The sequence below is a fragment of the Solenopsis invicta genome, chromosome 14 (genome assembly GCF_016802725.1).
Source record: "Solenopsis invicta isolate M01_SB chromosome 14, UNIL_Sinv_3.0, whole genome shotgun sequence".
Taxonomy (NCBI): domain Eukaryota; kingdom Metazoa; phylum Arthropoda; class Insecta; order Hymenoptera; family Formicidae; genus Solenopsis; species Solenopsis invicta.
Window position 1 is genome coordinate 15570919 of NC_052677.1, and position 25719 is coordinate 15596637.

General features: G+C 38.2%; 1 protein-coding gene and 1 long non-coding RNA gene across 3 annotated transcripts in view; one reads left to right on the forward strand and one right to left on the reverse strand.

Moving 5' to 3' along the window:
• The window catches only part of LOC105207606, a 97764-nt gene that overhangs the window by 33981 nt on the left and 38064 nt on the right, over positions 1–25719 (forward strand). The window contains exons 7-8 of the long non-coding RNA XR_005576364.1: positions 554–613; positions 8967–9065. This is a non-coding gene — a long non-coding RNA (uncharacterized LOC105207606). The remainder of the gene's footprint in view (positions 1–553; positions 614–8966; positions 9066–25719) is intronic.
• Positions 20235–23393, reverse strand: LOC113003350. 2 transcript variants are annotated; one of them, XR_003268402.2, is made up of 3 exons: positions 22826–23393; positions 21534–21768; positions 20235–21135 (listed from the first exon to the last, which is right to left on the reverse strand). XR_003268402.2 is itself a non-coding variant. In XM_039457608.1 (2 exons), the coding sequence occupies exons 1-2, from the start codon at positions 23043–23045 to the stop codon at positions 21683–21685; spliced, it is 306 nt and encodes a 101-aa protein (XP_039313542.1). In that variant the 5' UTR covers positions 23046–23393; the 3' UTR covers positions 21145–21682. The 2 variants fall into 2 exon arrangements, 1 of the variants encoding a protein (XP_039313542.1); XM_039457608.1 differs by lacking the exon at positions 20235–21135 and having other exon boundaries at positions 21145–21768.

Sequence of the window (25719 nt, forward strand, 5' to 3'; positions counted from 1 at the left end):
ACGTGCTTGCCGTCTGGGCCGCCTCCCCACTCTCCTCGGCCGACGGAGAGTGGGGAGGCGACCGACGGAGAGTGGGGAGGCGGCCTAGACGGCAAGCACGTGCGCCTGTCTGCGAGACCGCGGACGGTCAACGACCCGAGTGGGACTTTAACAGAGACGACGTGCATGTGCGCCTTGGACAAGCGGAATCTCTCTCGCTGCGCGAAATTACTGCAACGACTTTTAAGGAGATTTTCTTGCATCCCACAACGTTATGAACAGATTGTATAAACTTTACATTAAAACATTGTAGTAAAATAAAATAAAATTTACATACTTTGCACAGATGTATTTATTATTGATTGTAAGTAAACAATTGTAATTGAACACAGCATTTCATACTTAAATGAAAACAAACAGCATTCAAGAACAAAAATATAGGTAAATTAAACATTTATTTTTTTGTGTGTGTATCTATTTAATGTATTTAAATTCAATGAACAAATAATTATTTTTTTTTAATATTAATTATTTTGGGCGCTGCTATAACTTTTCTTATACTTGTATGTTACAGATTAACATCATGGGATCTGCGAGGAGGAGGAGACATCAGGCGAGGTGGAGCAACCTTGAGGTAAATAATATAATTACGTAAAGAATCACCACATGTGTTATTGGTCGTGGTGTCTAAAACACCCTTTCCGGAAAGCTGTGAAGTCTCAGATTCGATTTCTGGCTGAGGTGTTATTTTGCGTAACAAATTCTTTACAATTTTTTAAGACAAAGGGTTTTTATTGACTTCATTGCCATATTAAATGCTTGATTATTAAATTAACTTTCAATTTAATAACACGATATTATTATTTCTAATTCAATTTGCGTTTTAAGATCAAAAATTTATTTGACAGTTTCATGAACTTGAAAAAATGTATATAAAACGTATCATTGTTTATAAATATGAAATTGTCTTCACTCGTTATTACAGAATATTCATGTATCATCGATAATTACATTTAAGCATTAACACATGTAGTGACTTCTTGTGATAAAATCATACAGTCTTTGTAGCCAATTATTTGCGGTCAGAATTATTATGCATTCGAAAAAAATACCATAATTTTACATATAAGAGGAAAACTTTGCGGCTATCTGGCCGTTAGGCAAACGCATAGCTCGCAATGCTTGATTTAGCTTTGAAAATGATTCGACGTGAAACATCAATAATATGATACGTCAAAAATTGACCTGTCCATAACTTGGCAAAGAGAAAGAGGAGCGGGGGAGGGGGAGGGAGGAGGAAGGAGTTCCGCATGATTTAAACCGTTTTCCCCGTTAGACAATTTATCGCGGATTATTCCCTCGTTATTCAATGGACAGCGCGCGAGGTTCACGACTTCCACGCAGTCCGTCGGGAGTTGCGTGTAATAGTTTAATTCATATGTAAATGCTATGGCGAATCGTGGTCGGCAAGGTGGCGGGACCTACATGTGAAAAGGACACGCGCGGGAGAGAGAAAGAGTAATCGCTCGTGCACTTGTGCGAGCGGCCTCATAAATCTGCAATGGGATACTCCACATAATTAGAATTAGCCTTTCTGCTTCACCGAACCATCGCCACGTCGCGATAGATCATCCACGTGCATTTTCCACTTTGCGGGGCTCTAAACGGAAGCCTGTCCATTCGCGTTTTGCGGAGTATATCGCGTATTAATCCGTTAATTAATTACAGCTGTTGGCGAGAAGAATGGCATGCTACATTTTCTGAAACGTTTCGGTGTCTTTTATCATGACGTGGTAGATATTACGCTGATTGTGAGAAAGAGGCAGTGAGAGATTGTGAAATTGTAACGTTACAGCATATATTCTCTATGGAAATTATTTAGATATTTTGATGTATGAACGTAATTCATAAAATACATTCATATATCAAATTTACCGTATACTTGTGAATTATATGCAAGTTCTTTTTTTACACTCACGAAAACGTTTAAATGTAATTACTTATGAAATTTTTTTAAACATAAGAGCACTTAAAGTTCTGATAAACATTGTTCTAACAGACTTAAACAGATCCTAATAATTAAATTATTCCTGCTCAATGGGCTATCAGTACGTTTTCTCGGTAAACTTAAAGATGTAAAAATCTATAGCAGTATCGCGAACTGAATTATTAGGCGAGAACCGGCGATTCGGCGAACATCGATGCCACCCGCGTACGCTTTTAATTGAAACAAATAGAGTGATCAGCGAGTGCTAGCACGACAGAACGACAGAGCGGAGGGGTTGTAGGCCATCGCGAGCGGAGTGAGAGTGGCGATAGAGGGTAGAGCGAGAGCGCGAGGGGTTGCCGGGTACACCCTTTCGTGGGATTATTCGGCCGGGTAATGTATGGCAAACATAAATCACAGAGCGCGGGACTGTCGCTTGAACCTACACGAAACTCTCTGTCGGAGATGATCCACTCGCTGCGCGCCACGGTTAGACTAATTGGTGGGCAGAACCACCGTCCCACGCTGCGGTTCCAAGGGGGTGGAAGATGGTCGACCCTATCGTCCGAAGTCGCGCGAACCGCGATCGAAACGACGACCGGTCGACACGCGGTGAGAAGAAACCTTAGAGTATTATTCTTCTATTTCGTGCCGAAGAAAATTGATTGCATGCGATACGATAACTCGAGTCAGATAGTATTATATATGCGCAATTCGTGCCACGTATTCGAACGTAGTTGAAAAGGGTTAAAAGGAATGTTACAGAGATAATGGCACTTTAAAGTATGATCAATCTTAGTCATATGAAACGAACTATACCGGTACGGAGAGATATAGATATACTCCATTATATCAAGATTGCTGAGTCAGAATTACTTAAATGTCTTGCCAGTGTAACTCAGCATAACGTCTATCCTTTCGCTACGCTATAACCATGGCTTTTGATGTCAGTTTATCCTTCCCTCGTTCTCACAAACGTTTCGTTTGTAATCCGCGACAGTGATTTAGTCGTGGTAGTCCATTGCGGACGGAACTGCGCGTCGCGTCGCGTCGTCGTTACGCTAAGTTCTAATGATGATAGCGATTGGCAGAGCGCAGGCACGAGCGAGCGGGGAGAATATTATTAACAAGAGTATCGGTGAATCGGCAGTACGCTGAGTTCGATGTCATAGGAACCAGTTGTTTTGTATTATCGATGCAGAATCTGAAACCGGAAGTAACGGGTATCGAGTCGCGCTGCGCCGCTGGTTAGGGTTGGGCGAGCGGCTGCGAGGGTTAGCGGAGGGTGAGAGAGAGGAAGCCCCCCAGGCACGTACCAACGTAGAGTCGATGTAACGGGTAGACAGTTGTGCCCGCTGGATACACTCTAGCGAACTCGTACGCGCGAACTCCTCTGTAAGCCTTGTAAGCGATACCGTTGTAGCAGACACGCACGGATCTGTTGATACCGGCCGATGGATGCGGCATACTCACGCCGCGCGTGATAAATTACGTTGCTCCGCTTCGTTCAATGATTTTTAAATCTGTTGGTACGTAAAAAATGATGGCAAAAATCGGTTGTTCGATTACGATGTATATAATCATTAATTTTCTCCATTTTCTAAGGAATTTCGCCGATCTTTTAATTAAATTTAATTGATACTAGAAGCGAGAACATTTTATCGATTTCTTTCTATTGAAAGTTTCTTACGTTTTTAACATTTTCTTTTATTTTGTTTTATTGATATAGTCTATATTTGGAATAATTTTTTTACATTTTCGTTTTTATTTTAATATTCCACGTAACTCGATAAAAGGATTCCGTCTCTTAGTTTCTTACTAAAATTGCTTTCCATGACTCTAACATATTTTCACATTGCATAATAGTTACTTACGTAGTATAAACATTCCAAGTCGGAGAAGCGTCGTCATCGCCGAAATCCGTCTATCGCGAATAACTGAATAATGAGATGTTTCTAATCAAGGGAAAGCTTAACGTCTACCATCGTTATAACAAATTCTATGGTAGATAAATCCGCGTCATCGTCCACTCTGAGCCGAGACGAATTACTAGGCACGAGCATCGCGGATCAGTCAGTGCGGCGCATCGTGGAAGCGCCGCTATGGGAATTGCGACGCGTCATGATGTTTAATCGAACGACGATCGTAATAATCGTTAGCGAAAGGAAAGAGCGATGCGATACGAACGAAGCTTGACGATGACCTCTTCGCGAGAGAAGAAGAAACGAGCGTTGGAGAATACGGCTCTTCGACTCCGCCGTCTGGCTGCTTCCTGCTTCTCGTTTTATTATCCTCCACGTTAGACACTTGTCCCATAGTATCGCGGCAAAGCGTAACGCCGTTAGAGTTTCTAAATGGCTTTGTGCGCGACGGAAACAGTCATTTGCGATAAGGGCTTGTTCGCATCTTCGGGAGCGCTGTATTCGAGAGGGAGAAATTTCTGAGAGAAAGAACGCGTGAGGGTGAATCTTGTGAAACATTGAGAGAAGCGACCGTGATCGTTAATGCGCGACGAAGAGAAATAGAGACAGAGGGAAAGAAGGGGGTTAGAAAGTCTGCAAAAGACGACGGTCTGAAAGTGAGAAAAAGGAAGAAGCAGGGAAATCCTATCGATGCGAAAGAGAACAAGCGACAATCAAAATTATATATTTCAAAAAGAGCTAGACATTTGAGGGAACTTTTGCATCACCTTAAGAACTTATTTCGATAAGAAATATTGTTTTTTTCTTAGTTGTGTATATAAGTAAATTTGTGTATTATTGATGAGAGTTTCTAGAATTTAAAAAACTTAATGCTATCTCTAAAAAATTGATATCCAAGTTAGCTTATGTCAATATTTCATAATTCATTGAAATTTATTATTCAAAATTAGTTATTAATGTTTTTAAAATATTTTATAAACTAGAACCAAGATAGAAAAGATTAAAAACAGTACAATGCATCCATAATACATTGTTGATTATTGGTACAAGGTGCGTAGACTTTTATGTATTCCAATAAATTATATGATAATAGGTGAAGCATTATCAACGGAAGTTTAAAATGTTTGAGACCGATGGTTTTTTTATGGATAAGACATTCAAGTGGATCGGCGACCCCGACGGGATTATTATCCAGTTAGTGTGTTGGGGATGGTGGCGCACATGGGCTCTAAAATCGCATAAATAACTCAACGGGGATAAACCTCCCGCGTCGAAGGAGAGACTAAGGATAAGGGGCATGAGGTGGCATCAGCAGAGAGCGATCCAGAAAGAGCGGAAAAGACGTATTAGGGGGTGTACATCGTTACTCAGGGTTAAAAGATACGATTTTAGGTAGTGATTTGTCGAGCTGAATGTATGGAAAATTGCACGTATCGCAAATTTTATGAAATATATTGATGATGGAACAATTCGATTCTCTCTCAAGACTCGAATATATATCAACGATCTATTTCCAACCGGAGTAAAAAATATTCTGGCGCATAACATGAGATTTATTTTAGACGAGAATATACTTTCAATGTCGCATTTAAAATTTTATATTAAATCTTGTATTCGTCGCTTCATTTCTCTATATCTTTTTACATTAAATAACGTTTTTATTTTTAAGTTACTGTAATTTCCTCATTTTACAATTTCTACTATCTAAAAATAATTATAATTAAATACAACAGATCATTAGAGAAAATGACAAATCGATAGGTTGACTTTTTCTCTTGCAATTTTCATGAGTAGCAGTTTCATTTTTTTTTTTTAAGTAATCTTTTCAAGATTTTCATAAAATATTAGGAATCTGTACTAGAACAGAATATCGTTAGTTTAATGGCGCATAAAATCGATACACGGGAATGCGATTTTACGCATTCGGCGCTAAAACGACGTGGACGTCCGGCGTCCGCCCTTAACGCAAGGGGCAGCGAGGGCCCAGCGCGGAGTTAAGGCGCTAGGGAGCAATTCCCTTAAATGCCCTGTCGCCCGCAAAAAGCCACTTCGTCTAAAAAACACCTCGATCCGTGTGCGTGCGCGTGTATGTGCTCGTCGACACCCGCCACTCAGTCTATTGCGTTTCGCGTTCTCTTTCTCTTCGACCTCGGGATTATATTAGTGTTTATGGCGCCGATAAAAGTGCACTATCGACCTTTTTCGTTTTCTCGTTCGCTCCTCCGTTTCACTTGACAGATCTTTCCTATCTTCGTCGTGTTTGTATAACGTCTGGATTTGATGTGCGGCACTCTTGACCGTTTCCTGATTTTCTTACTTTCTTCTCGATTTTATTTCTGCAGATTATTTAATTCCCGCTAGATAGACGAGAGAATAAACCAAAATGTGCGGAACAAACGGCATTAATTATATTTATAACAACTATAAACGGAATCAGAAATTTATGCCTTTAATCAGTTTTAAAAAATAAGAAATAAAATTAGATTGTGATATTTAAGCACAAAAGTATTAGTAACTTTGCATTTCGATAAAAATTCTTAAAAATGCGAACGCAATTTTGTGGAAATAACTACGCGTTCGATTACTATTTAGCATTCGGCAAGGAGAAAAATTTTCCGGCTCATCGCTATTCCGAAAAGGGATAGAAAAAAAATAACGTTTATTTCAACAGAAAGATCCTGAGGATAAGCACCCAACATTGTTATCGTCGTCGTCGTCGTTGTCGTCGTCGTCGTCGTCGTCGTCGTCGTCGTCGTCGTCGTCGTCGTCGTCGACGTCGTCGTCGTCGACGTCGTCGTCGTCGTCGTTGTCGTCGTCGTCGTCGTCGTCGTCGTCGTCGTCGTCGTCGTCGTCGTCGTCGTCGTTGTCGTCGTCGTCGTCGTCGTCGTTGTCATTGTCGTCATCGTCGCCGCGGACGTCAGCGTGTATATTTGCGGGTGCTTTTTCTGCGCTTATAAAACCCGATTGGATCGCGCGGTAAATTGAACGCTGCCGCGCGATATTTCCAATATTTGAAGCCACGACGGAAATCGCAGTCGCTCCAGGAAATGAAACGTGTGTCTAATTTCCAACGCCCGTTGGTGCCGTTTCTCGCGTCGCGTCCCCTCGCGTTCTTCGTCCTGCCAGAAGTGACATGAGCACTGCCGAAAGGACGATTTTTATTTTTAGGTCGCACATCCGAAAGAAAACGCGGACACGCACGATTCTCAGGGTCGGTCCTCCCATCTAACGTATTTTGTCGTTTTCCAACTAATTGAATTCGCCATTGCTTGAAATAATTAACTCCACCACAAAGAAACGTTGTGTATAATTTTTTCTTTGTTCTATATCTTTATTTTTAAATCTTTTTTTACAATAAAACATGATACATTTTATAAATGTGAAAGCATAATGTTTTAAAAAGATTAAGATTAAGATTTGATATTTGATATCAATTAATAATTTCTAATTTTTCCTTCCCAACTAAATTTTTAGATGTAAGTAATTATCGCCTTAAAAAATGTTTGGCTTAATTAATAACGAAGTCCTTCATTAATATGTTTAATTATTAGAAGACTCTCGAAAACGATAATAATTAATCAATATCACAGTATATGCGAACATTTCTAATTTATTTCTTATTTATTTTTAATCTGTGTTCGTGCACTAAGACGCAATTCCATTTTGCGATCAATCATACATAGTCGGATAATCATTCCGAACTTTTTCAATTTTTCGATCGCGACTCAGCGCAGAATGAAGAAATTGAAAAAGCTCATTTTATGAAATATATATATTTGTATGTATATAATATATTGTATACATACACAGATACGGTGGTTGCTTTCGAGAAATGAAACGCATGAATGGCGCGAGTTGCTCTCCCTCTCTCTTTTTTTCTCTTTCTTTCTCACTACATTCACAAAATCATCCTTTACCAGAGCAATCCGGCACCGCGCGTTGCTCCTGTTCCACTCCTCTGATCACCCCTGTACCCTTGCGGCATTCGCCACCTTTCCTCATCCCTTGACGGGATGAGGCGGAGGCGGAGGGTTGCGCTCCTCGCGTTAGGCATGCGAAATGAAAGTACGGCCGCGATTCGCGATATCACGCACTGCCGGGCGCGTGCGTGCGTGTATCGAAAAAATATGAATAAGCTTTCCAATTTCCGACATTCCGTGACATTTTTCTATTAGGGCGGCTCTGAATAGGGCGCGTCGCAGAGCGTACAGCGAAATGCCATCTGATATATTCCGATGTGTTTGTGCGTGCATGCGTGCAAGCATGCAAGGATACGTATAATACACATAATTCATGTGTATAAAGCGCAAAAGGCGACGTGACAGCGTTGAATGTGATTGAAAAATTTAGAAATACTAATCGCGTTGTATCTCTCCCTTAAGTTTAATTAACGTAAATGCAAATAACGGTTGCTTCTACATCGTTTACGATAAATCTTGTCGATTCCTCTTTGTGCGATTGTCATCGAACATAAAACTCGCGATATCGATCAGTTCTACAGACAGTCGAATCTGTGACTATTTTTGTTAGCTCTTGCCTCTTTTATCCCGCAGTGCAGAAGTAGAGTTCTGCAAATCCGATGTAAATCTGTGATCTACGTCAACACGACGAATACGAAAAGTAATCCGCGCAGGATGTCATTACGATGGCTCGCCGCGAGAGTAAACGAAAAGTACGGTGACAACGAAATGCCGGCCGAAACGAATCCATGATACGTTTGTGTAAATACGCGGTGCTTGCATCTTCGAAGATTAAACGTCTGACGACGACGAGAGAGAGACCGTTGCACGATCGCGAGCGAGAACGTGCCACATCAAAGTCGTAGATTCTCCCGTTTCTATTCAATGTATTCGGAGTACACGGTTCTTGCAAACCGTCTCAAACGGAGTTTCTCAGTATTGGATCGGGATGTTTTTTTTTTTTTTTATCGTCGGATCTCGTCCGACTCCGTTTGAAAGTGATAATATGAACCTTTATACAGATACTGCATTAATATTTGCTCGTGAAGTGTTTATATAACAGTTGAACACATATTATTTTTTTTATCTTTAACTAATACAATATTTGTATGTGTATAGGAAGAAGATGCATCGAGACGTGCACGAAGCTACTCCAGTTCTCTGATTACGGATTTCTGGCAGAGCAGCAAAGTTCTTGACGCAACGACGGCTGAGAGGGTAAGTGAGATGTTAAGTTTATTAAGATGTTAGGCATGTTTCCCGTGATGCGACGCGATATCTCGAGCAGAGAAATGAGGATGCGAAATTAATTCGTCACACAGACAGAAAAATATTGCTGGAAGTATCTAAAAATTTCGTTACATATATATTTAAAAATAATTTTGCTGGACTGTTAAAATAATTATATAGGACACTTAAGTTGATTGCTGGAATGTCAAAATTTTTTGCAACGTTACTCATTGTGCTTGAAAATTCTTTATATCATGACAGTCTCAAAAATTTCACACAGAGTTGTATCTAACTAACAATAAGCTTTTAGATACTTCAGCAAAACCATTCTTTTCACGTATCAAGTAAATCTTTAATATAGAATAGGCTGTCTCATTAAAAGCATTTATTAAGTGAATTTTCTAATGTAAGGAGATAAATATGCGTTATTAATACTTTTATTTTTATTTTTATAATTTTTAAACACTAAACATACACCTAAAATATAATTTCCAAGTTATAATATAATTTGACGTGTAACATAAAGCTACGCAAAAACTGTCATACATATGTGAATATTATAAAGAGAGAAATGTCTCTTTTACTTCTATAGGACGAAATTTGATTCAGTTAGCCTCCGTTATCGAGATATTATAATAGTCTGAGGGTTAATGCTGAATATATCACTTTGGAAAAATGATCGATGCCGCTTACTCGCGGCCGCGATGGATATGGATCCATTTGGCGCGTAATCCGTTGCCGGGGATGAGAAATCGAAGTCGAATACTGCGTACGACGGGACCGAGGGAGCCGCGATCCATCAAGGGGACGTAAGGGGTCTGGGGTGATGTATCCGAGGCCAGGTTGACCTCTGCGCCGGACACTATAAAACCGCCCTTAAACATTGCCGACCTAAAACGGCGCCGACCGGACCGGTCGCCGAATTACTCGAGTCCGAGCCCGAAAGAACGCATTCGATCGAAAACGTTTACTTCAACGTCAGTTGTGGCCCTTCGCGATAGAGTGGGCCAGTGACTTCACATTTTTTCCTCGCGCGATGACGTTCGCATACGAGAAAGAGAGTTTTTGAACTGTGAAACGTTTAGATTCTGACATTCCAGAAAACTGAGAATTTCAACTATTTATCTTGATAGTATTTTATACTTAAAACTTCACATTTTGGAATCTAAATATCGGATTTCTCGGAAGGTTACAGAATTATGGAATTCATGGATATTTAATTATTATTTTCATGTGAGAATATTACGTTTGTAATTAAATATCCATGGAATGAATCTCTCCCTCTCTCTCTCTCTATTGCATACTTGAATCTTTAACACGCTAATAAATTAAAGTATTAAAATAACTAACTTATTTCAAAATTACCATTTTAATTAATTTATATACAATAAACAATATCATGAGTCAAGTCTCGACGTAAACGATAATGTTAAAGACGCGCGGTAAGTCGGATAAAAAGCCATCCGCGGAGAAGCGAGGAAGAGCAGAAGAGAGGAAAACGTCTGGAGACGCGCGCGAGTTTCCTCTCAGGTTCCGAGTCCGTAACTTCTTACTTTGGAATTCCGTCGATACATCACGCTTCTGGAACCTCACTCGCTCCGCCCTCGCCACCTCCACGCTCCGCCTCGAAACGCCGTTAAGACTTTACTTCTCTCTTCCCTCTGCATCGTCTCCTCTCCTATCCTCCTAGAGGGGGTCCTCTCCTCTGCCATATCCTCCTGCGCCAGGAACCACGGTATTTTCCCGCAGAATCCCACAATGCTGTAATATATCTCAGTACACTCGCGTACAACGCTACGGAAAAAGAGACTTTTAGGTTTACATCGCGGGTCACTGGAGCTGAGTTAGTCGCAAAGTAACGAATGAAAGATAATTGAATTGATCTGTGATATATTGAACGATCTTGACATAGTATCTATCAACTCTAAAGCGAAAGTCATCGGTCTAATCTCGCAAATTATTAAATGCTACCAAGTATTGATACATTTATTAGATTGCGATGAACATTAAGGATTGGAAAGCATTGACCCATTAACACAGTACATTACACGCTACGATAATTACATTCGTTATTAATTATGCAAAATATTTTTTTCACAGTGTGTCTTTTTGTGCTTTATGAATGTAGAACAATTCAGTTTTCTATGTGCACATGTCTTTTTCGCGATTTTATCATTTTTGTCGTTCACTAGAGTGACGTTTACTGTCATTTTTCATCTTCACTTAATATTTTGTCTCCTTCAAAAGCGGGAATATTTTTCTTTCCCCGATTTATTACTTTATCGCCTTCAAATCGATGAGGTACGAATTCTGCAAGTTATATATTGTGAGCCGCTACCGTACCGTTAGTAAATATTTTTGCGAGTAAACTCATGCGTGCTGCGGGTCGCGAAGGAGACCTGAGCGGAAGTCGAAGGTGCAGTAGTGAGAGAATGCAATCCGGCGCTGCACCATGGCGCAGCGGGCCGCAAAGGCGCCATGGCGTCGCGAGGAGCGGTGTGAAATGTCTACTATATTGCGGCAGAAGCAACACGTTTATTATTTGACTTGGGAAACAATGTTTATGGCCTCCTTGTTTGCTCGATTCATAAGACAAGGAAAGGACACTAAGTTTCTTCCAAAAGAATTTCTAACGCGCGAATTCTTTTTCCCATCTTTCGTTTCACCATCTCGAAAATATCGTAAAGTCGTTTCTGTTTCTCTGTTACTTGCTATTTGTTCATCTTTCGTTTTTGATCTGACCATTCGTCTTCTTTGTGCGTCGAGATTCTTCTTGGATTATCGATCAAAGTAAAATAAAAAAAAGAGCTGTAAAATGATTCTTCAATTGAATCTCAAATATGAGAAACGTGGTTCCTATAAAATGATTAGACTTAGTAATATAAAAGTTATATATTCGTTTTAATAATAAAAACAATTGATATCATGAAAACGTTATATTTCTGCAAATTAAAATAGTATCTATAAGTGGCAATATGATACTCGTATATATGATAATAGACAAGTTATTATTATAAAGTGAAGAAAGTTTAAAAATTAAAATTTTACATTGTTTCTTGATTTTAACAATTTCCTACTAAATTTAGATAAATTTAGATAAATATGAAAATAAAATTGTTTCAATAATTACAATAATAAAAAAATAATTAAATTTATTGATGCCTGTTAGAAATCCAATATCGTCTGTTTGCTTAACATTCTTTGTAATATACAAACAAGGCAATCCGTTTTAAAGACATATATTTAACTGTAAGTACACAATTGAAAATTACTTGCTAAAATTCGCAACAGCTTTTAAACAGATCCTTTTCATTCTCTTAGGAAATTATCGAACCTTGCGTGTAATACATTTTATATAGATTAATTTGCCTAAGGCAAATGTCGGTGTTAAAGATCAAGAGACAATCTTCCACGACATATATCGTATCTTTAAGTTTTACTGACATCACTACAACTGCGTAACCTCGTGTCGAGTTTTCATAGGGGGGCATCTACGTCTCGCGCGATTTCAACTTTTGGAGAAAGCGTGGCTCTCTTCTCTCCCTCTCTTTTCCTCTCTCTCTCTCTCTCTCTCTCTCTCTCTCTCTCTCTCTTTCTGTGCCATTAGTATCGTGTTCCGAGATACGTCGCCCTTGTGTTTTCTGAGCGTGCTTCTCCAAACAGCCGAGTTCCGCGTCTCGGCGCGGAAAACTTTAGCCGGCGGGAAAGAGCGAGCTTGCGCGAGCTTTCTTGCCGCGCGTCGGCCGTGTTCTTAGACAATGCAACCAACTTCTGTAATTAAAGTTATGCTCTCGCGTCGAGTCTAAGTTACGCCAAGTTAGACGACAACGACGAGGACGACGACGATGACTATGACTATGACTATGACGACGATGGTAGACACACCGCGGTCGTCTTCTTTGAGAAGAGACCGTGTTTCACAGGCGCTCCTGAACTGTCGCGATAGTTGGACGAGGTGATTCTCCCTCCGGGGGTAAGAAAAAAATTTTTGTTGAGATATGTCCGCACGACATTGAACTTTAGATTTTCTCGCGACTTTAAAAAAATACGTAGCGACACTTTGTTACACAAGTTACAATTTTGCACGTTGCATTCTTAGGCTCTGGATACAATAGAAGAATATTAGATATTAGGAATAGGAATTAGAATTTTTTTTAAATCAATTTTCTCAACGAACATTAAACGTAACGCGCAATGTATATAAATAAAATGTAAGCTGTAAATCTGTTGTACAACAAAGAGATACAACATGTAACTTATTATTTATTTGTAGTGTTCGATAAGAAAACTGATTCTAAAATTATAATGCCCACGGTCTAAACCCGGAATATCGAAAATCAAGAATGACTAGCGGTAAACCGATACAATAATAATTATTACAATTATTATAATTATTTTGTATAATAACTTTGAACTTTTTTTATAAGAATGTAAAACAATGCTATAATATAAGACTAATAAATTGAGTTTTTTTCGCATATAAGCTTTAATTTTAACGATTATATCTCTCAATAGTTAAATTAAATGTAGTTTCGCGATAAACGACGGTTATTCTTGTGCTCGCCCCGTGTAAGCAGCTAATTGCGTATCGTAGCTTGCACTACCGTAGGAATGAGCGGAACGGAATGCAACGGAACATAAAGAAACCGAGCGTGTCTCACTCACTGGTTGATATCAGCACGCGACTAGCAAAAAACAGGCCGGGGAACGTTCTCAGTAGGCTTAATTATCTTGTTAGTGGACCCGCTGTGCTGCTGTGTCAAACATGCCCGACTACGTCGTCGTTCTCCGCACCTCGGGTGCCTTTTTGCGCTCGTTGCCGCCTTCATTCGAGGGAATAGTCGCGTATTTTTCGACCTCGCTCATCATGTCACGTCGTAAGCTGCTATAGAAATTAGTGACAAAGCCATTAGGTGTAACTTGTTACGACATCCGGAAATTTGCGGAAGACGTCACCAATTGTGTAATTCTTAACGAAGAAATTCCAAACATACGTATTATGAGTAACGAAGCTTGTTTTAGCTGAGAAGTTGCGTTCGATTTTATTCTACCCTGAATTAAATCGGTGAAAGATTTAAGAATACTTTTATGAGAATTCTTATAGAATAGTTAATAAATATCAAAGTCTTATTTTGTGAGAAATTTGTATAATGTATATGTTATTATATAACATAAATTTATTTTATTAATTGGTTATTGCATTATTTAATGTTAAAAAAAGCATCGACAAAAAATTTTTAATATTATTTTCCAATAATTAATATTACATTTTACATTTTTTACATTTTGTGTCGTCTTTAATCCCGTTTATTTTTATGATAGCATAAACTATCCTATACTCAATTAAATATAATTAACATCAGTTATGTGATTTTGCTCCATTTTATGAAATTGCAGTAAAAAAATCCATGCTTATGAAATCATATAATTTAATTAACAAAAAGACGTGTGTAGCAAATTTTTTTGCATTGAAAAAAAAGAATGGTTGATATAAGATCCTTTGACAAACCGATCTCTTGGACTTCATTTCGCGTATCGCTCATTATCATATGAGAGTAATGGGTTGTTAGCGGACATTGCGCGATTAAACGGTTACTCAATTTAGGATTAAATTGGCAGACAAAGGCCTTAAGTCGACTGCTTACTAACATGCAAACGGACCTAACCAATTATGGACCACCCAAACTGTCGTTTCTCGAGAAGGTTTCGTATGCTGATAAGCTTATGTCCTGTCGTTCTACCTGATTATTGCTTACGTACATCCTCTGTTTTTATTAAAAAATTATCATCAACAATTATTATTAATTATATTTTAAAATAATTTCAGTATAATTTTAAAATTATAAATAACTTTTTTTTATTTAAAATTGATTTTGAATTTATTTAAATGTACACATAAAATGATGCTACAAAATGATGAAGAAAATAATTATATGTTAAATTTATATTACACTGGATGATTATACATAAACTATTGTATCTCGAAACTTTACCGAAATAATATTAAAAAAATAGTGTTTTATTTGAAAAAATATTGATAAAAATTTTCTAAAATATTTTATCTCATTAAAAATTATTTAAAAATTATCGATATAAGATCGACGTTTTATACAAAACTATTTGGTAGACTCTATTTTAGAAACAGTAGACTTATAGAAAAGAAAATGTCCTAATTATCATTACATTTATATCATTTACATTTCATTTAATACTTACATACGTTACATATACGCGTGGGTTCAAGCCATTGTTAATTCGAAATAACATCGGGTATAACTAGGCTTGATCGTAAAGCAGCATATCTCGCGTTTATCGCGTTTATCCGTTGCGTTTATCACTCGCTCTAAAGACGAATGAGCATTCAATTGGAACGAAGGCGTTCTGTCGGCCGCACGCTTACGCTCTAACGGCACCCTTTGACCCGTAAAAATCCGACACTTTCGTCGACAATCCCGCATGCGCGCGGCACTCTGAAATTGGTCCTGAGGCATCATCGTGACAAAGGTTTGTCGACCTCGTGAGAATAGTTTCGTTCCAGTTAAATGAAAGCTAGGCACCCGTATGACTGCGCCGCTGCCGCCGCCGCCGCCACCGCCCGTCGCCGTGTGTCATCAGAAATTGTTTCTACCACACTTTCCTACCAGCATACCTTCGCGCGCCACGCATCACCGTATCGCGTTTCTCAATTTGGTGTCGGGTATCTCTCTCATTGGCGACTTCTTAAGAGAGTCGCGGTTCAGAATGAAAAGCGCAGAGGTCGTTCAGAGTTAAATTATAGCTATTAATATAACCCTGTAATTTCTCTAATTATAAAGGAATACAGATTTTTTATTCACGTGAAGAGAATATCTTGAAAATAATTAGTTAAAGTAATCGTTGTGTATTATATTCACGCTTAATAGTCAGGAATTTCAATTCTTCGTGAAAAAGTATATAATTTTCTTTACGATCCATTATAATAACATTAATAGCGAAGTTCGCAAAAGTAGCTATAAATATCCTCGACGAATTTTGTATTTGATGCACGAAAAGTGGCGATGTATCAGCGAGTAACTTGTTATTGATTAGCTGTCGCTTTATTTGGGCGAGATAAAAGAAGAGCGAGCCCTTGGGATCTAACGGAGTCGCTGTGTGATTCGAACTGAAGGATACACGAGAACGCTCCTAATCTTGATGCGCGAGCTTTTTATTTTCCTGAAATCTTTTGAGAATACTTCTTCGTCGTCACTATTCTTCGCAGTTTAACTGTGAGAAATATTAGGATGGATTAAGATCGATATAGAAGTTCGATAGCGGATAGTAAAGCTTATTAATGTACATTGCAATGTCTGTCCAAAAATCTATAACAGACAAATTTCAAGAAAAAGATCTTAGGGATACCTCTTCTCGATGTTAACTTTTTAACTTTTATTTAGTTAAAATGCAAATTTCTTTTTATATTTTTTTTGTGATTATAATAAGATATATATATATATATATATATATATATATACACACACAGAAAAATAGTTGATTTTTATCGAATCCGAAGGTACAAAGTCTACTATCAAAATGTTATTTTCATTAAATCGATATAGACGAAACTATTATCTATACTAGCATCATTCTTCTTTGAGTAATTCTTCATATTGCATACCTTTCTCTTTAGTTTTCCAATCGATTACGGTGCCTAATGATGATAATAAGCGTCTTCATTACCTGAGTAAGCAGCTAGCTATAACGACGACCGATCAACGTATACAGTATAGCACCTTCGCGATATCCGCTGCGTCGATACTCTATAATTAGGTTCGGGCGATAAAATTCATGTAAATACTATACGTGATAATCTTTCGGTAAAACCGTACAGCGAGAGTACTATCATATTTGAAGACGAAGCCGCGACTTACCGATGCATCGTAATTCTTGTTCCGTAGCTCTTAATGACCGGAGTACCTAACTCCGGGTTAAACAGAGGGCTTCCTCGAGATCTCATCTTTATGCTTCACAGAACTTTTTCGAGGGTCTGGAAACGGTGCCATAAAAGATAATCTTGTATTCGAGACTCTACTGTACGTCGACATCTTCCTGGAATGGTTTGTCATTTCGAAATTTCGAGTAGCGATTGCCGTCGCGTCTTTAAAACTGCGATCGAATGAACGGCAAACGATTCGAAATAAAATACATAAAATAAAATTATTTTATTAGTCTCATATTGCTGAAAAAATGATATTGAATAATTTAACTTTTATTGGGTCATTATATTAATTTTTTTTATTATATATTTTTTTATTAGATCTTTATATTTAATAAAGATACACAGTAGTTAATTTGTTGGCTGAAACAGAACTATATTAGAAAAGTATAGGCTGATTTTTATATGCCGTATAATTACTATAAATACATTTTGCATGTGAAACTAGAACTTATTCATGGAGCACTAAAATGTTAAATAATACGCAAACAAAATAATATAAAAAAATGGAAATTATTAAAAGCTTTCGCGTGACATATGTGACGTATGTGCGTAAAACAGCCTCTTTAAATCGAAGTAGTCGATAATTTGAGGCATGAACGATACAAACGGTCGAGTACCCCTCGTGTTCCAAAATAAATGCATCTTCGCGGTCGAGAAAACGAGCGGGTGCTTTTTTAGGCTTAACCGAATGAGTGCAGGCCCTGCCGCGCCGCGCACGAGGCGAAGAAAAGGCGGTTGAAAAAAAAGGGAGCACAGAAATAAATGGCCTATTGATCCCAAACACCGTGTCGCCGGTATGCCGGTGTGTTCACTTTGGGACAAGGACTGTCGCTTTTGTGAAATCTTAAATAGATACGGTTCCGCGACTACGGTTGATCCTCGCAGCAACAACGCGCGTGGTATTTTCGTTTTACGCGCGAATTCCAACTCAAACTTTAAATATCACATTTCTAATATAAAACACTTGAGAATTTAAACGTCAAATGTTAAAAATTGGTGTTAATCGATAGTAAATTTATATGTTCTCTCTCATTTAATAAAAAAAGATCAGACAATACTAATTAATAAACGCTTAATCATTTTCCTTTATTTTGTTGAAAATTCTTGGGTAATTTTCAAAGAAATTTAACATCAAATATTCACGCAATCATTAAATTTTAATTTGATTTTTTCACTTATCATGAACATATAAAAGTTTAAAGGAATTTCACAAAGTCTCAAATGAATCGAAGAGATAGAGAAATTAAATAAAAGATACAGTCAAACATGAGATTATCATTGATACAACTTGACAATTAAACAATTAAATTATTTTCTCGCTTTCGATAAACGTACTAATTTTCTGAGATATAAACTCAAGTTGGGTAGTTGTAATGTAAAAACGTGACGGGCATGACGCTGTCTTACACTAGCTGTAACGGCTGAACGCACATGTTGCTAGATGTCACCGGACAGATGCGATATTGCTGTCGTAGAAGCCGGTGTTTCCTGATCTCCGACACTTCCTGACGCCCACGAGCTCGCCTCCTTTCTTTCTCTTTCTCTCTTGCCTTCCTCGTTTTGCGTGAAATTCCCACAGGATCCGAGAAATATCCCCTTCTCCCGCGCACGTCCAAGAAACATTATCATATGCTCTCTCGGAACGCGTCAGCTTCTTGCCAGAAGGTCCAACAAACCAAAAACGATCTCACGCGATTTCTAACGCCGTCTGTTTCAGCTTTCCGGAAATTCCCTATACGATCCATTTGTTTTCGGAAGTGCCATATGTCAAATTTTGGGACGATAATTTAAATGACGTAAATGAGACAAGTGGATATACAGTAGAAAGGCAAAAATGAAAAATGACAAAGCCATTAAATTGATTGAAATACAAGATTTTATTTACTTAAACATCAACAATTATGTGAATTGTTACGTAACATTGTGATCCTTCTTACTTCTAAACATCTAACAATTAAAAATAAAATAATCTCAATTTTTCCGAGAAATACAATTTTTCAGGAAGAAATTATACGAAATAAATCAAAGTGAGACGGATCACGGGCGCATTGAGGGATGCGTTGCATCCCCCAATGCGCCCCAAGCGATCGCTGATTGTCGGGATCGTAGTATCTAATAGTTCGCCCGATTCATCTTAGCTTCGGTAGCAGGCAATCGACTACGGCTCCTGGTTTGACCAGATTGATCGGAGGGTTCAATGACGGTGCAGATAGCTACCGCGGATGATGCGTTCAGAGCACGCAATCCGATTAAAGACGAGGTCGATGGCTTAGATATTCATTAAGGTATACATTCGTTTCGAGATGTGTAATTTGAATTACCTTATCAATAGATCTTTAGATGTTCTTATTAATGGTAAATATATCTTTATTAATTCTGAAATTTAATAATAATTCTTAAAAAGTATGTTGCGTCAATTTCTGCAATTTCGAGCGAAAACAGTGGGTGCAAACACTTTGTTCCGTAAGTAGACAATCGCGAAGACGTTCGGAAATGAGCGGGTGGCAGCTGCGCTGAAATTTCCGCCTCCGTTCAGTATTCTGTTGGCGACACGCGTTCGCTGTCGGTGAAAATGGGCGTGCGACACGTAACGAGACTCGAACGGCTTCTGTATATACGAATTCGGACAATGCCGGACAACGGTCGCGCTCGTGTATCCAGTACAATGCCGGTGAGCGATCGGCATTGATGGGCGTGCAGGGATCCTTTATAGAAGAATTCTGTGTCGGCTTGTGGGCGTACAGGGTTACATCCACATTTTATGCTCCGACGCAGGGAAAGGGGGGAGGGGACTAAATGTCTCATTTAAGAAAAACTCCCGGCAGGTCACGCCCCGTGATCTCGAACCGCGTAATCGTCCTTTCGAATAGGATGCTGCTTGACAAACGACGAATCACCATTATGTCGGTGCGCTTATTTATTGCCCCCATTTCCATCATGACCGAAATACCAGTTATTTCGCGAAGGAAAAGAAATAACTCTTGGAAAATCTTAACTCAAATTAAAAATTGACCATTTGGATAAAACAGACTAATCGGATGGCTTTAAAACACTTGTAAAGTGGGTAAAGACTATCCTTTTTTCGTCTAACAGTCAGTAAATAGTTGTAGACAGAATAGTAAACAGAAAAACACACGGATAGCTATTGAAAGGAGTGAAAAATGCTTTTATTTATAAAATTAAAAGAACTTTACTTGCGGCCCATTTTTACGAATTTGGCAAATACGAGACAAGTCATATTTTCACAATGAAACGCATACTAACAAAATGACATGCGCGACAACATCTCATTGTCAATCAGTCAGGTTTCACGTCTATTAGTTTTCTAATTTTGTCCACGACGGAATATCGCTAACCGTCAATGCAGAGTTCTCGACTGAGGTGCCAAGAGCCTTAATATATTTCAAAACTGCTCTTGTCCGTGTTACTCTGGGCGTGACGATCCGGACCAGATGGTCCGATCTGGATGCGACAATAAGATTTCTATCTACGCCTGGCAAAGATGTTCTACGTTTGACTTCCGTGAAATCACAACGTCTGCCGGTTACGTAGGATCTTGTTATTTTGTAGTCTCTTGCCTGTATGGGATTTTATAGTCTAGCCAACAGTCAACATTAACCGACTAATTCTAACAGGTTTTACAGCGCATCGTAGACTAGTCAGATTTATTTGATGGCTTATAATAATTATGCGATATTTTTTTTGTAAATTTTTAATGATTTATCAATCGTCTTGTTGCGTATTTTCCTGTATTTTCTGACGTTAGCGGATTTTATGACAACATATATTAGTTTTACTATTTGGTACTACAAGTATAGAAATATAATATTACAAAAGTTATTTAGTTTTTTATTGAATTGATAAATAAAGAAATTAAGAGAAGGAACATCACTCGGATAAATGTCTCTCGGTTCGCGTATTTGTATGAAACTATCGTGGACCTTCTTTTTCCATTGATATCTGCTTTCAAATGGATTTTGAGACAATTTTACGGTGGTTCGACAACAATGCGAGGCGTGGGAAGCTCGGTTGAAAGCCAAACGATGCAATTTGTCAAGCGGCGGCTCCAAAAGCAGTCAAATATTGAGCACGTGCCGTAAACTGAAAAAAGTTCTTTTTGTGATTATATACAGAGATGAATATATATCATTATGTTAATAATATGTGATGTAGACGCAAGAATTGCTGTATTGTTATTATACAATTTATCTAGTATTCCAATATCATTTAAAAGTATCTAAGTATATAAAATATGAGAATATTATTAATCGGAATAAATTTTGAATTGTTTTTTTCTCAATATTAATTTTAATTATCAATGTGTTTAATGAAATTAATAACTATTTTAAGTAGAGTTACACTTAAATTCTTTCCGAGAAGAAACTCGGTTTATGTATCAAAAAGCTCAGAATTCTTTGAAAATATGTTTCTGTCATTTGTAAAATAAGAATATTGAATTTGGAATAAGAGAATGAAATTCAAAAATATTTCTTTCATACTACTTATCGAGGAAGAATCAAGTTTGTTCGTTTTTGTTATCGATTCATATATTTTATCGGTCATCAGCTCGCTCCACCATCGTCGACGTCGCTATCGTCATCCGCCGATGAAGAAAAATGTGGTGCTCCGTGGTCCGTAGATGGCAAGGTCATAAATTTTGCGTTGACTGCACGCACTTGCCGTTGATAGACAGTCGTGACCTCTCAGTGGGAAGTGCGTGAAAGTTGTTCGTTTCTAAAAATCGTAGAATGGATCCACAATTAACGGTGAACGTAACTCACCGAGCTTTCCCGCCTGACTATAAGGACGTTTACGTTCACGCGCGTACATTCAGTCATTCGATGCAAATACGGTTCGATTCTTCGTCATGCGTCATTCTAAACGTCTTGTGCGGCAAAAGCGAGAACGAAAGATCAATCTTTCGCCTCTTCCTTCGTTGATAAAATTCGAACGCGTCATTTAATGCTGCATTATGATCCGTCATGAAAATTTTTCCATTGCGTTGAAAGTAATGGAATTGAACTCTGTAAACAACGTGACCTAAAATCGTCCATTTAAACATCAAGTGTAAAATATTAAAAATGTAGGCGTTGTGAAAAATCGAAACCTTTAGTTTGAATGGAGTTTTACATAAGTTTATTAAGGATTTAGTCCTCGTTATTAATTACTGTTAGTTTTTGTATCGTGTCATATATAATATTTATGTAAATATTTGCTGCGAAAAAAATTTGGTTAAAAAACTAATATATTTAGTTCAATATGATCAATTAAACATTGAGTCGATTTAATAATTATTTACTTGCATAAAAAAGGTACATATAGTTCATTAATATCAATCTCATTCAAATTTTTTAACTAAGAATTTATTAAACCGACTCAATAATTATTTGCAAGTATCGAACTAAATATTTTAGTTTTTCAACAAATTTTTTTCTCAGTGTAATAATCGCTGAGATATCCTCTTAGTAACCATGGAGACCAAAGTCTCAGTTTCGTACGGTCTCCTCACTAAGGGAGATCAGTGTGAAACGTGTGCACCATGCGTGGTTAGAAAGAAGTTTCGATGCAAAATTCGGAGTCGTCTTAACGAAAGGAGCCGTCGCGCGGATCGGCGTACGTAACGCAATAACGTCGAACTCGGGCGGACCCGGGACACGTACGAAATACGCGCACGCATACGTATCGGGAGTGGGCGATACTTTATCGCAGCGCGTGCCCGCCACTTGGTTATGCGGAATGTGTCTCCCGAGTGCTCGGCCCCGTCTCTTTCCCCCTGGGCGAGGAAACTTACCGATATCTACTACCGCGTCGGCCTTCTCCGACGCCGCCAACGCCGCCGCCGCCGCCGCCGCCTCGATCTCGTCATCCTTCGTAAGGCGACGTAACAACTTGATTCCATATTCCCGGGGCGGTTGTCGCCCGTGAAGAATTGAATGAAATAAAATAAAGCCCCGGATTCCCCGTGTTTTATGGCGCGGCTCGTTCCCTATCCAAGCCGCAGAGAGCCGCATACCCACTTCGGCCGCGTGCGCGCGTGTCTACATACTGTGAGCGTCTGCCTCCTCGTTCTCCTCGTTTTGTTCCTGTCCCGTTCCCTTATCCTCTTTTCTCCCCTCGTCTCTTCCCTGCCCTGTATTTCTGCCCGTCGCACGGCTTTCTCGTGACTGCTCTTTCGCCGATGATAGTTTGCTGTAGAGCTATATTTCTGGGTTACTATACTACTGAGGATGTTTCTATGTTAAACGGTTACGAGAAATTATTAATTAGTATTCAATTCTTGCTCTTCTTTTTTTTTCGTTAGGAAATGGTCGGTTTTTACTCGTCGCGTGCATATTAAGATTGTAATAAAAATGAAGATCATGTAGTTCTTTTTTTTCCAAGTCATTCCCTGAGTCAGTTTTATATTATATACGTTACGTTATCTACGATATAAATTTTACAATATAAAAAAACTTTTCTTATTATTAATAAATTAGAAAGTGCTATGTTTGGATCTTAATATCACGGATATAATTCTTTTAAATTTAATTACATTTTTTCGTAAAATTGCGAGTAGAGTAAGGACAAATTTTGGACGATTCAGAACAAGATACTTACGAAACGTTTTGGAATGGACTCCGATCGGAATTATTCAATTATTTCCTAGATCTCTATTGTGTTTTCTAAGGAAAACGGAATAATTCCGATCGATAATCCATTCCGAACAGTTCCATAATACGTGCCCAGAATTATGTCAGAGAATTACGCGTCGTATTTAAAAGACTCAAGATAAGGTCCAATATAAGCTGACAAAGTAAAAATGATCCCCGACGAAAAGGTGGAGAATGTGAGGCTCGGGAAAAAGGTGGTAGCGGCGAGGACGGCGGCGGCGCGGCGAAAGAGATGAAGAAGAAGTGGGCGCGCGGGAAAAAAGTGATGCCGTAAAGCACTCAGCAGGACGCGTGATCCGCTTACGAAAGTCAGCTGGGTCTACGTTACTACATTACCGGGTTACCATTTTACCAACTCCGGGTTATATCTTCATCCGCGACGTCACGCGAGCGTGACCGAAAACGCTTAACGCTTGTTTCGTTCAACGCTTGGCACCTAAAACCCGAGGGTTTTCGCGATAACCTACATGAGTCAGTGATAGTAACATAGAGTCTAAAGAACTCCGAAATTGATTACCAAATAAAATAAAATCGCGTTATTCACGATAAATTTGTAATTAGCTTGAATCCTTAATTCGAAAGAAATTTTGCTAATTACACTTTATAATTTATAGCTACACATAACAACAGTCTACTGACGATTGTTGGATCGTGTCGTATGAAAACGAAAAGGATAATGAAATATTTGTCAGACTTACGCTACACATAAGTTTTGTATAAAATCGGATCATCGGAAAGGAACATATGTGCGAATATATGCAGCGCCGGAGAGCGGCGGCGATGAAGGCGCTCGGTTGAAGAGTGAGAGGCAGGGAGTAAGTTCGCTGGGGAGGAAAGACGTGAATATAACGTGAATAAGGGGAACGTATGTAAACCGCATTCCTGCGGGACGAATACGCGCACCCAGTTTTTATATCGCGCCTTCCCATCTGTGACCGCGCGACGAGGCTGTAAAACTCGTGCGTCGTCGTGCACCAAAAGGTTTCCAGGAAGCTTCCTTTCCTCCCGGCTCTCGCGGCTCTTGGGTGAGTTTATGTCGCCACGTAGCCCGTACTAAGGATCGCTACGAAGTAGCAGGGTAGAAGACCAGGAAACCAAGGAGAATCGTAATAGACGCGCATAAAATCTGCGTCGTTTCTGCATTAAAGCCGAGGTTGATCTAATCGCGACGCGTTCCGTCTGTCAAGTTTCCCCGAGACTGATATTTTTTATGTGCCATCCAGCTTTTAAATTAACAAATGAAAGTTAAAAGAGCTTTCTCAATGAGTTGCTGTTTCATCGAACTTTACGCCGCCAGTTTGATAATGATTTTTTAAACAGTTCGATGTTTATTTAATATTGGGAGAAAGGTATTTTTTTACATTGATCCTGTTTGAAATATATTGTACAAGTAAACGCTGTGCACTAATATTGGATGTAATGGATTTTTTAAAATTTTTTAATCTGCGATGCTTTAGTTAATATTACTAGAGTTAATCAAAATTATTTGAAATTTTTGGAATTGGCACGATCGACAAAGCCTTAAGAGAAATATTTCAATAATTGATCAATTATTCCGACAGCTTTTAAAAAAAATATTAATAAAACTTATTTTAATCGCAAAACAGAAATAAATTTATTATTACTTTTTTTCCAAACGTTTTGTTACATTTTTAAGAGTAAAATTCCGTTTTTTAAATAGAAAAAAAAATATATCTATATTTTTGTGATTTTAATTTTTTTTTATTCATCGAATCAGGATCGATATAAAATCACAAAAACTTCTTAATTTATTAAAATATGATGGTTTCACTTTTAAAACGCAAAAATTTAACAAAAAAGTAATATTCAACAAAATTTTGAAGAGAAATATTAAGATTTTATTAAATAACATTCTTCTATTATTTTACGTAATTACTTATTTCAATCACAATAAAAATCAATTTTATCCTTCAAATGAATTATAACCATGTGTATAAATAAGATTTAATAATTCTTTAAAATTATTGATCAATTATATAATTTTTTCATTAGACGAAAAATTAATGATTAATAA

What these genes read in the sequence shown, in the direction of transcription:
- LOC113003350 (XM_039457608.1), bottom strand. Translation starts at nt 23,045, where the DNA reads ATGCGGCTCTCTGCGGCTTGGATAGGGAACGAGCCGCGCCATAAAACA. An exon ending in CGACGCGGTAGTAGATATCG is followed by an intron (nt 21,769 to 22,825) that starts GTAAGTTTCCTC and finishes TACGATTTTTAG; the next exon opens with AAACGAACAACTTTCACGCA.